General features: G+C 40.6%; 1 protein-coding gene across 4 annotated transcripts in view; it reads right to left on the minus strand.

Moving 5' to 3' along the window:
• Positions 1 to 9,644, minus strand: part of WDR11 (WD repeat domain 11) — a 44,527-nt gene extending 34,883 nt beyond the window's left edge. For 3 of the 4 annotated variants that reach the window (XM_050712028.1, XM_050712027.1, XM_050712025.1), the window contains exons 1-4: positions 9,486 to 9,629; positions 8,405 to 8,516; positions 5,344 to 5,497; positions 1,127 to 1,300 (exon numbers count right to left, since the gene is read on the minus strand). In XM_050712028.1, the coding sequence (XP_050567985.1) occupies positions 1,127 to 1,300; positions 5,344 to 5,497; positions 8,405 to 8,516; positions 9,486 to 9,571 (526 nt within the window). In that variant the 5' untranslated portion in view covers positions 9,572 to 9,629. Of the gene's footprint in view, positions 1 to 1,126; positions 1,301 to 5,343; positions 5,498 to 8,404; positions 8,517 to 9,485 lie in introns of all 4 variants that reach the window. The other variant, XM_050712026.1, reaches the window with a different exon arrangement.
• Positions 9,645 to 12,239: the final 2,595 nt, after the last annotated feature.

A 12,239-nucleotide genomic window follows, 5' to 3' on the forward strand; every position in this document is an offset into this window, starting at 1 on the left:
ATTAAGTCTGTACAAAAAAAAAAAAAGGGGGGGGGGGAGGTTATCGGTAGAAACCTCTGGGTTGTCCCTTCGTATTTGTTCAGTACAGTTATTCTGTCATAAACTGTTTTTCAGGAAGCTTCATAATGTAAATAGCAGAGTTGCCCACATTGGCTATAGAACCATTTTTTGTTCTCATGAAGCGCATTGCTCAAAGAATTGTTAGCACATTGTTTATGTGGCGGCATAAAGACTCAGCTGAGCTGTAAAGATGTAGCTAAGATTTTACTACACATTTATACCAAAAAGCTCTTTTTCTAGGTTGAATGGTATGACAAATAATAACAATAATAAAACCTACAAAGACTGGAAACTGCAGCTTGTCTTCTACAGATCAGGAGTAATGAAGATAAGTGAAAAAACAGCGACACTTATTTATCTTAGTTTCTTTCTGCTAAAATGTGAATGTGTGCGTTACACCCCCCTTAACATTTGAATTTTCGAAAATTGATGCTCACATTCATCCTTCAACAAAAACCTTTCTGTTGAAGATGCCATTTATCTGGGTTCATTCTCATCTCATTGGATTCACTCTCAGCATCCAATTATTTTATAGCTTTTTATGTCACTTTAACAGGGTTCTCTGTATCCAGCTTCTCCCAGTTCCCATCTCCATGTCTTCCATCTTCTTTTTGAAGTCACAAACGTATCTTTTCAGATCTTTAAGTTGTATTCTCTATTCATGGGCACTTTTTCCCTCCCCATCCCAATGACATCATTTTTCAGACAAATTCTATATTGGCTGAAGACTCCCGTCTTTGTTTTGAAACTTCTTCCTGGCATTAACAACATAAATCTCACTAATCGATTACTTTAATGTCACAGCCTCTAGTTTAAGATTTAAGTCTAATGTTTTTCCTGGTCACACATATTCAGGTCACACCTGCAAACTCCCTGGCCGTATTTCTTAGAGCATGCCTTTTTTTCCTTCCATTATAGCTCCTCTCCAACTTAAACTAATGGTACTACAACACAACTATCTGTGATTCTTGATACTATCATATAGAATTTTTCTTTTTGCTAGTTCCAACTAACCAATGGCAAACTGAAACTGTCCTTTCTTACTATTTTATACGTAAAAACTTACAAGCTAGGTGTGATGGATCAAAGGGGTCAAATGAAAAAGACAGGATATTTTCTGCATAACTTTTCTTCCAAAGTTTGGTGCCTGTGTCTGCATTCCACAGTACAATATAGTTAGGTGGATGAACTGCAAGCAGTAAATCTCTAGAAGCATCTTGATTCCACAACCACTGCATGTCTGTCAAAAGAAAGAAGAAAAAGGAAACATTGAAATAAATTTTCACAAATAGTTCTATTCTGAAACTATTCTTCTGTAACACTTTATCTTTAAAGAAATGATTAGCAACTTGTTAGTAACCAGGTACTTCTATTTCACAATTCTAAAAAATAAATTCATTTTATGGTCTCAATTTATATTTTTAACAAGCAACAATGCACTGGGTTATACATGTCCACACACACGCACAGCGCCCACATCCTATCTGAAGGATGTCAGTTGTTTTCAGCCAGCAAATTCCTACCTGAAAAAAACATGCTGTATTTTACAGAACCACATCAGTTATAATGAAAAGAATTATACACCATCCCTACTTAACAGAGGGGTGGTTTCAGTACGTGACCTGGAAATGAATGTTTTCTCTACTTCAAATACTTTTTAGCAAGAGGCTTGAGTTCAGGAGTAAAATGAAACTGACTGTAATACACAATCAAGAACATAAATATGCCCTTAAACACTATGGTCAGTCTGAAGAGGCACGGTTGCTAATCACCACAACTCAGCATCATTTAAACATTCAAGATAAATGAGCATAAAAGCCTATGTTTTCTATCTTAGATCAGCCGGAAGAACCAGAGGCGACTATACTGGTAAAGTTGTACTGGAACAATTAAGGCCTTTTGCATTTGGAGATGGGTTGGGTCTGTTACCCCAACCCTAAAAGTAGTGCTTTACCTTAGCACTTTTATACCTGTTTTGTTAATAGTCTATATACACTTAATAAGAAGAGAAGGGGGTGACCAATAAATCCACAGAGGAGGGTGCTCAAGTGTTCTCTGAATACTTCCATACATCCGTTTGCCCCAACCTTTTTTCTTTTTAAGTTCCCATGAAGATTTACTTGGAGTAAATTCCCATTGCTTGATCACCTTGGTAAATTTGTTCTAATCAAACAAAAATAAGGCAGGAAGGGGAGGTGAGAGAAAGGCAGAAATGTCTGTTAAACTAAAATGAAGGCCACACACAATTCTTCATTTTTGGTAAATTTATAAATCTCTACAAAAAAAGAAATCAAACTTGGAATAAGATGAAAAGTAAACTCTACCACTGAGTCAACAAGAACACAGAGCTACCTCTGTTACTTGAAAGGAACTGTGTTAGAGCTATGTAAATGCTACACAGGCCAGACAGGCAATGAAGTGTCCCCTCAAGTCCAGCTCCTACTACTGCATGGCTTCAACAAGTCACGGTGTCTCTACAGCATACTCATATATATTAAGATGTTGGAAAAAAAAAATCCTTCCTAAGTCATTCCTCTGTTTTAACAATTCACCTTTTTTTTTTTTTTGAGAGCTGATAAGTGTTTTTCAATGGGTCTCAGGGTCTCAGAAGGAAAATTTAAAAATAAAAATAAATCCATTCGTGTCCTAATCAGTTAAACTACAAGTAAACAAATGGTTAAGTGTTTCCCAGGTGAATATAGTCTGGATCAAATAAAGACAAGTGCCTAACACTGAAGCACTGATTTTTTTTTATTGAAACAGTGAAGCTCCAGCTGTTATCCTGCCACGTTCTTGCAGATAACACAGAGAGCACCAGATCACCTTGGTGCTTGATCTCTATTTGCACCATTTTCTACACGCCTGTAAAAAAAAAATAGCCAGAGGCTTCAGAAACAGATGGAAGCAAAAGAAACTGCTTTTGTTAGAAGCTATTGCTAAATTAAACCAGGGACTGATTAAAGAACAGAACTTTAATTCTGTTGCATATTACCTTATTTTTCACCCAATAGAACAGCAGATTGAAAAGCCTTCATTGGGCCTGCAAACCTGGAAAAATCTTCAAATGGCATGGTCAAAACCACACCAAACATTCAGTGAACTGGTGTCATTGATAAATAAAATGCAAGTTATAACACAAAAAAAGAAGAAATAAACAGAAAAAAATTAACTGCAGTGGAAAGAATAAACATTCAGTGTCTCACTAGCAGACTTCCAGGGCACTGCAGTACTGTATGTACTCTCACGGGCTTCACAGAAACAGAAGTATAACAAAAAACAAACTAAGTGGGTTTTCCAATAATAGAAATCAAGGCAAAAAATATGTGTAACACAAGCATCATCACAAGTTTTTATGTAAATTATTTTTAGAAATTCATTGTGATAGTCTCTTTAGAAACAAAGCGTTCTAAATTTTTCTACAGAAATAACACGGAAATATATTGCTAGTGGGGGCAGCAGTGGCAATAAACAGAAATCTAGAGCATGCAGCAGAGCACACAGATGCTGCTGTACTCGCAGAGTTATCCCTTCCAGCTAACCCAAAGAGCTCACCTGGTGCTGGAAGCAGACCCCTCACATCACCAGCTCAGGTAACGAGAGCAGTCCAGCCACAGCAGCATGGCTTTCTACCTGCGTTCCAGTACTCAAACCAGCTCTTGGACAGCTCTGTTATGAGGGATTCCTGTACACAAAAAAGTGCCTACCCCAATTAATTAGAACCAAACAGTTCTAATACACTACTATCATCAACTACAGCTGCACTCATTAAAGCAGCAGTAAAGATAATAATGGATGTGTGATGCAAGCAGAAATTAAACCTAGATATTTGGATGCCCTGCTGTGAGTTTTAACCACTACTTCAACTTCTTCCCTGGTGAAGTGCAAGACATTAACTAATGAAAGGGAACATCTGACGGATGGCACCTTACTAATAAACAAACACAAAAAGACCAAGAAAAAAAAACAATTACTTTTCCATATCTTCTTAATTGTGTTATACCTGGCCCGTGGCTACATTTACCGTTCTCTATCCTTCATCAGCCCAACTAAGATAGCACTGATCTCAATACCAGGCTTCTAGGTATTTCTACATGTAGCACAGGCAAGCACAGATCTTCTATAGCTTACAACATGAAATACATATATATATAGAGAGAGAGAGTTCCTTCTCCTTTTCTTCTGGTTTCTTTTTGGTTTCGATTCATTCGTTTTGTTTGCTTCCTGCAGAGATTTGTAAAATGTATGCATTTAAAAAATACGTGCATCCTGGGCACAAATACGCTGAGAATCCCTGAATGAGATCATGATCTTTTTTCACGGAAACAAGATGAAGAATTTTCAAACATGCAGCTGCACAGATTTGTTCAGGCAGAATTTACTGCATATTTTTCAGACTTTCCCAGCATCACTGGGCTACCATCCACGGAACAGAATCAAAAGCAGCAAGTATCACCACTGAATCGTCTTCTCAAGTGAACGCAAAACCCAGTTATTTATACTCTCTCAAAATTTCCTCTCTCCTGACTGTTCACTTGCGTTAATCCTTCCCATTTACTGGGACTACTTGACTGCAGTTGAAAGCTAATTCAAATCTGTCATACTCAGTGTCAAAACTTCATACAACTAACTCGAACTATGCATGAAACCTACTTTGTTTAAAACTGTCATCTACTCTAAAATTCGCACAATATATTGTTCTTTCTCCATTTCACTTTTCACGTAAAATTGCTATCTGTGCATGTAAAAGCCGCCCTGATCCTACAAATCAGAAAACTGTACAGATACACAAAAAAGAAAGCTTTCTGATTTATGTTGTCATGCTCATATACTTAATCAGCAGTAATGAACATAATTGTCGAAGCAGATTTGTACAATTGAAACTTTTACTTACAACAAAGTACTACAGTACAACAGATGCCACTAATGTTCAGGTACAATGCAAGCTGTCTAACATCCCCAATTCAAAAATAGTAAAATATACTTGACACCATAAACATTATTACTCCAGTCAATAATATTAATAAAAATGGAATATAACTTTTCATCAGATCTTAAAAAATGTTGCCATATGGATTAAATCTCACAGCATTTCTCTGGGAGACATTTACAAAGAACAAATGTTCTTACATTTACAAAGAGAGTGAGTAGGCAAACATACAGACTTGTAATACTGACTGTAAAATTCTTTGTCAGAACTGAGCACAGTTCATAGCCCTAGGTGATTGACTGGTACATGATGCTCCATAAAGGAACTTCCATTCAAACGTCACACATTATCATTACCTTGAATTGGTTTTGCATGTTCTTGTATTTCACAACGAGCTGTTCCTGTTGCCACATCCCATACAATTATTTTTCCAGTAGCATCAGCAGAAGCTAAACGTAAAGAATATGGAGAGCCAATATTGTGATGGTAATTTTCTTTAGCCCATTTAACCTGAGGATACAGAAGAAAAGTAGTCAAGAGATGGAAACATATATAACAAAGACATCATCCAAAATATTTTTCAGATGGATAAACAAATAATTAACTCATCAAAAAGGATAACAACAGTTAATAACATCTGTGTAAACATATATCAGTCGTGCAGATTTAGGATATGTTACAACTGCGATGCATGTCTGCATGGACGGTATTTTCAAATTTACATAAATCAGCATACCTTGTTCCTGAAGACAAACTACAATAATCCATAAATACAGACTACAAATATTAGAAGTCTACTCAAATATTTAGAAGAAACTGCATCTGCTATCTTCTTTATCCTATTCAAGATGTCACCAAAACTGATTTTCATATACCCCTTTCTGGTTTCGGGTTGCCAACTGCACTGACTTGCAAGAAGATGGCAATACATATGTACATGATGTAGCCTGAAATTTGAAACATTCCATCTACAAGTCTCCAGAGACTGTAACAGGTAACACTGGCTCCTTCCCTACATATTCAATACAGAATTGTTTTGCTACCCGCTTTAAAGGCCAAGTTCTACCCCTAAGGGAGAATGAAGACACTAACAGAATAATAAACCTTAATACTAAGGTAATGAGAATTTATCTACTACAAAAATGATGTTGCAGCTAGCTAGCTGTATGCTGTCACAGTACCTGACAGAGAAAGTGTTAGGTCAAACACAACTCTTTTCTACAGATATTGAAATCATGACACTGAAAAAAAATACAATTATCATTAGGTACCACTAACTATACAACATGGGTTAGATTTATAACTGCATTCAGGGCACTGTAGCCACCTTTGTGCTATCCCTGTCAGAGGTTTTACCAGTACGCATCTCAAAAGCTCGGCTGAATAAATTAAACCTTTACACATGCACAGTAAGCAATTTTCAAAGAGTTCTGGCTAACAACCCAAAGCATGTTTCTACTGGAATAACAGAATAATTCTTGGGAGAGTCTCCTCTACCTGCAGATTTCAGTTTTGTAACTCCTGCTTCCCTGCTGCTCAAAATAAAATTATCCTTGCAGGCGCCTGCATGCAGCTATGTAGTATTAAAATTACACAGCTGTTGAAATCTACACAGCTATTTCTTCCTCAGTTAAATATATGTTTCTCTGAAGCAAATGCCAATTTTGGAAAACATCAGTTCCCAAGGTAGGATCTGTCACCAAGTTATGAACAATGAAAAGAAGGCCTTTACACCAGCAGTCTTAAACAGAGCTCCTACTGTTCTCTAGCACCATGAGCCCTCTTTTCGCATTGCAGTCACTCTGCTCCAACAATGTCCCCACACATGACCTGATCCTCTGCTAAAAGAAAACATTTTGCCTCTCTACCCTGACTTCAAAATGTAGCAGCATTGGTCAGAAACAAGGACCTAAGGCAAATTTTTAAAAATTATTTTTCAGAAATTATCTCACCTAATTTACAGCCTTATTGGCCCTGTTTGCTAATTGAGCAAAACAGACACAAATGTAGATTTCATTACTCTCTTTTTTTGTGACAGACCAAAAAATTTAAATCATGTACTTACATATTCTTTTGTAAAAACACTCTTTCACATACTCATTGTAGAGGTACAAAAACAGGTATAATCCACTCCATACAAATTTATCAGCCTCCCAAAAAGCCAGGACTACCACGCTGACAGCTAACGTAGAACATTTTTCAGTGAAACCGTTACCTATTCCAGACACAGTTGTAACAGACAAATGCCAGGTAGTCTTTAAAGAACATTAGTGAAACAAACTGCAGCAAATGAAACAACTGCTTATTTCTTTTCTTTTTTTTCTTTTTTTCTTTTTTTTTTGTTACAGAAAGTGGCATGTTTTGAAATTTTTTAAAACTCAAGCATAAGTTTCTGTGGAGAAGATCCCCTGCAGACTATGTTTGCTGGCATGAATCTCTACTGCAAAGAGTTCAACAGCCAAACAGACACAGCAGATCTTTTACACTTCCCCTACAGCCTACACATGCTTTTAGCATTTATAAATTCTTAACAACAACAAAAAAATAGAGGCAGATAGGATTCAAAGTTTTTCAGAAACTTACATAAAGGTATCTACACTGACTATGACCTCATAACAATTTCTACTTCTTAAAGTGGAGCAGAATTTCCTTCCATTCTTTCTCCTCACAAGTAAGTCACTTTTTTAGTCTATTTCTGTTAATAAACCACCAGATAGTGAATTTGAAAAATTATCCTATAAGTTATATAGAAACTATTTGGACTTCAATACTTGGTTTCTTATTGAAATAACGTTACTGCTCAAAACTAGCGAATTTATCTAAAGTACATGAAAATGCTAGCACTACTTGGATCAAAAAATATTTTGCTACAACTTGTTATCTAAGCTAAGTGGAGATTTTAAAACATAATAATCATTATAGCTGCTGCCTCCATACCACTTATTTCACTTATTTATATATATATATACATACATATATATATATATATATTTTTTAACACAGTTAGAGACATTGGAGTTGATGTCTTGCTCATTTTAAAGGCTAGCCTGAAGACAAATGAGGTTAAGGGTATGCTTGCCCAAACACAATGCCAGAAGTCAGGGAAGGTACTGATCTACCAAGTGCTGCGTGTTCTGTGGTTGCTGCCAACTACACACCTTTGCTCTGTGATAACGGAAAAATAACCTCTCCTTCCTAAGATTCAAATATATTTTTATATATCTAAAAGTATAACATTGATCTCAGCCCAAATTTTAGCATGCATGGTTTGATTTCACCATAAAAGGGATCATGTTAAATATAGGTACTTTACAACAGATTTTATGTGAAAATTGAGTGCAATATGAGTATTGAAAATCATTTAGAAAAATAAGATATACACCAGAATCACGTAATGCACCTTAAAACGTATCTCACCTTGACAACATTTGCTTTGTGTCTTTCCAAAACCTGTAAAGTCTGGGCAGTATTGGCATCAACTACCAGCACAAGGGAATGGCATCCGTATGCAATCAAACCTTGCCAGCCCCTAGAAAAGCACACACCATCATCAAACAAGCAAAAAAGAACAAAAAGCAGTTCACATCAAGAGCAAGATTATTTTTTTTTTTTGGTAAATTGAGTGTACACTACCAGACACAAATATCAAACACTAAAAACTACTTTACATAAAACTCAACAGCATTATAAAATGCGATTGCAGCACTGTCTGCTGAACTGTATGCTGATGAGTCCCTATGAAACCATAAAGCACACATTTGTGCCCATCTATAAAAATCCTCTTCTGTAAATTTAAAACATCATACTGGAATACATGCACAGCATTCCCAAATGTTATATGTAAGGAGCATATTTGCTTTTATATAATTGCACGGGGGGGAGGAAGCATGTGAAGAACTACAAGAATAGTTAGTCTTTGATGCAGTCTGACTTGAGGAATGATTAATGTGGCCTCTAATGATATATACATGGATATGGTGAGAACAATAAGCGAGCGAGCACAGTCAAAGGAGATGAAGTTTCTAAAAACTTCCAAGAACTTTAGTGTTCACTGCTTTGCAAGCTAACAAACGTACAGGTCACACTTTTCCAAAACGACTGGGTTCAGGCCAATTCATTTGAAGCTGTTTCCATAGGATTCAGCAGCGCTCGCTTACTGCTTCCTAGCACAGCTGGGCGAGCTTCTCGCTCAGAGCCATGCAAACAAACACCGAGGCATGCACGGACTTCGGACCTCAAGCCTCAAACAACCCCAGAAACTGCAGCAGCAGGAGCCACCCGCTCTCCAACGGCTGTTGCAGCACCAAGAGCTCCGCCCACAAAAGGGCATCGCCGGGAGGGCCTGGCACACACCCACCCGCCCTGAGGTGGTTGTGGCATTGCTCTCCCCGACAGCCGGAGAGCCGCACCCCCTCTCCTCGAGCAATTCGGGATGGAAGAGGAGGGGACCGGGCAGCCACCCCTCGTCCCCCCCCCACCGTCTCCCGGCGCCCCGTACCAGTCCGCCGCCCCCCTGTTCGGCGCGCTGAGGGCTCCCGTCAGGGTCCTTGCCGCCAGCTTGATGTTCACGGTGAAGGGCTGCATGGCGACCCGCGGAGCCCCACAGCGCCGCGGCCCTGCCCGGCACGGCACGGCCCCGCTCGCAGGAAGCGCCGCAGCCGCCGCCGGTCCGTCACGCCCGGCTCCGCCGCCGCCCTGCGGCTGCCGAATGGCCGTTCCGGGGCTGCCGGTGGGCAGGAAGCGGTTCTGAAGTTTTTCTCAGAAATCCCGAACCTGTCCCTGTCCCCGAGCAGGAGCCTTTGCTCGGGGTAAAATCTTCCTCGTTCCTCACTGCCAGCCGCAAAGGCCCTCCCGGGGAGCCCTCGACAGTGCGTGGCAATGGGGGTTGGCCTCTCAAACTTTCAGTCATACTGATAACTGTAAGAGTCGGTCAAAGACACTCTTTAAGACTCAATTTGGAGTTTTAGAAGGAAGACATTTTTTAATTGAGGTGTCAGACACATAGGGGATCACTCCACCTAGTGTGTGTGCCAAATTGTCTAGCCACAGGGGTTCTATACAATCAAAATATACATCTTATTATGTCCTGGAACTCATTAAAGTATGTATGCACATTTATTTCTACTGGTGGTCTTTCAGGCACCAGGTTCTTCCAATGTTTGTGGATGGGTCAATAGTCAACTTAGGCATGCATACTCAGCGTTGAACCAATCAGTCATCAAGGTTGGAAAAGGCCTCCAAGATCACCTGGTTCAACCATCACCCTACCACCAATGTCACCCACTAAACCATGTTCCTAAGCACCAGGTCCAGCCTTTCCTTAAACACACCCACGGCAGTGATGCCACCACCTCCCTGGGCAACCCGTTCCGATGCCTGACTATTCAGACAGAGTAGTCACATGCATAGCGTGAGTTCCTCACCCAATCTTTTCAGACACATCCTCCAGGCCTGGGTCATCATTTACACATACAAAGTTTCTAAACTTACAGAATCATAGAATCATAGAAACACAAGGTTGGAAAGGACCTACAAGATCATCTAGTCCAACCGTTCTCTTATCACCAATACTACCCGCAAAGCTACTAAATCATATCTCGTAGCACATTGACCAGGCGCTTCTTGAACACCGCGAGGGATGGTGACTCCACCACCTCCCTGGGCAGGCCGTTCCAGCACCTGACCACTCTTTGAGAGAAAAAGTTTTTCCTGATATGTAATCTAAATCTCCCCAGGCGCAACTAGTGACCATTTCCTTGAGTCCTATCATTAGTTACCTGAGAGAAGAAGCCGACCCCCTCTTTATCACAACCTCCTGAAGGGAAGTTGTAGAGCGCAATGAGGTCTTTCCTGAGCCTCCTCTTCTCCAGACTAAATAATCCCAGCTCCCTCAGCTGCTCCTCATAAGACTTGTGTTCCAGGCCCCTCACCAGTTTTGTTGCCCTTCTCTGGACACACTCCAGGGCCTCGATGTCCTTCTTGTAATGAGGGGCCCAAAATTGAACACAGAGCTCAAGGTGAGGCCTCACCAAAGCTGATTACAGGGGGATGATCATCTCCATGGCCCTGCTGGCTACACTATTTCTAATACAGGCCAGGATGCCATTGGCTGTCTTGGCCACCTGGGCACACTGCCGGCTCATGTTCAGCCGAGCATCGATCAACACTCCCAGGTCTCTTGCCTCTTCACAGTCTTCTAGCCACTCTGCCCCAAGTTTATAGCGTTGCATGGGGTTATTGTGGCCAAAGTGCAGGACCCGGCACTTGGCCTTGTTAAACCTCATCCCATTCACCTCAGCCCAGCAATCCAGCCTATCCAGATTCCTCTGAAGGGCCACCCTACCCTTAGGCAGATCGACACTACCTCCCAATTTGGTGTCATCTGCAAACTTAATGAGGGTACACTCAATCCCCTCATCCAGGTCATCAATAAAGATATTAAACAAGATAGGCCCCAGTACCGACCCCTGGGGTACACCACTTGTAACAGGATGCCAGCTGGACTTAACTCCATTAACCACAACCTGCTGGGCAAGGCCCTCCAGCCAGTTCTTTACCCAGAGAAGAGTATACCTGTCAAGGCCACAGGCAGCCAGTTTCCCCAGGAAAATACTGTGGGAGACTGTATCAAAGGCTTTGCTGAAGTCTAAGTAGACTACATCAACAGCCTTTCGCTCATCTACTAGTCTGGTCACACGATCATAGAAGGAGCTGAGGTTGGACAAGCACAACCTGCCTTTCATGAACCCATGCTGGTTGGGCCTGAACCCCTGGATGCCACGCAGGTGCCGTGTGATCTCACCCAAGATGATTTACTCCATAACTTTCCCTAAAACCGAGGTCAGGCTGACAGGCCTGTAGTTCCCCGGGTCCTCCTTACAGCCCTTCTTGTAGATGGGAGTCACATCAGCAAGCCTCCAATCCTCTGGGACCTCTCCAGATAACCAGGAACGCTGATAGAAAGCGGCTTGGCAATTACCTCCGCCAGCTCCCTCAGCACCCTAGGGTGGAGCTTGTCTGGTCCCATGGACTTGTGACATTCCAGATGGAGGAGCAGGTCTCTAATTGTCTCTTCCTGGATCAAAACTGTCTCTTCCTGGATCAAAACAACCTTCTTTCTATCTAACTAAACATTGTAAAGGGTTGTCCTATCTGTTAATAAAACATTTCCAATCTGGCTCTATTATGCTATCAGGGAGAGAACCATATGTCCTTCTGACTTGGAATCAATCCAGCCCAGAAGGAAAGCACA

The sequence above is a fragment of the Cygnus atratus genome, chromosome 7 (assembly GCF_013377495.2).
Source record: "Cygnus atratus isolate AKBS03 ecotype Queensland, Australia chromosome 7, CAtr_DNAZoo_HiC_assembly, whole genome shotgun sequence".
NCBI lineage: Eukaryota > Metazoa > Chordata > Aves > Anseriformes > Anatidae > Cygnus > Cygnus atratus.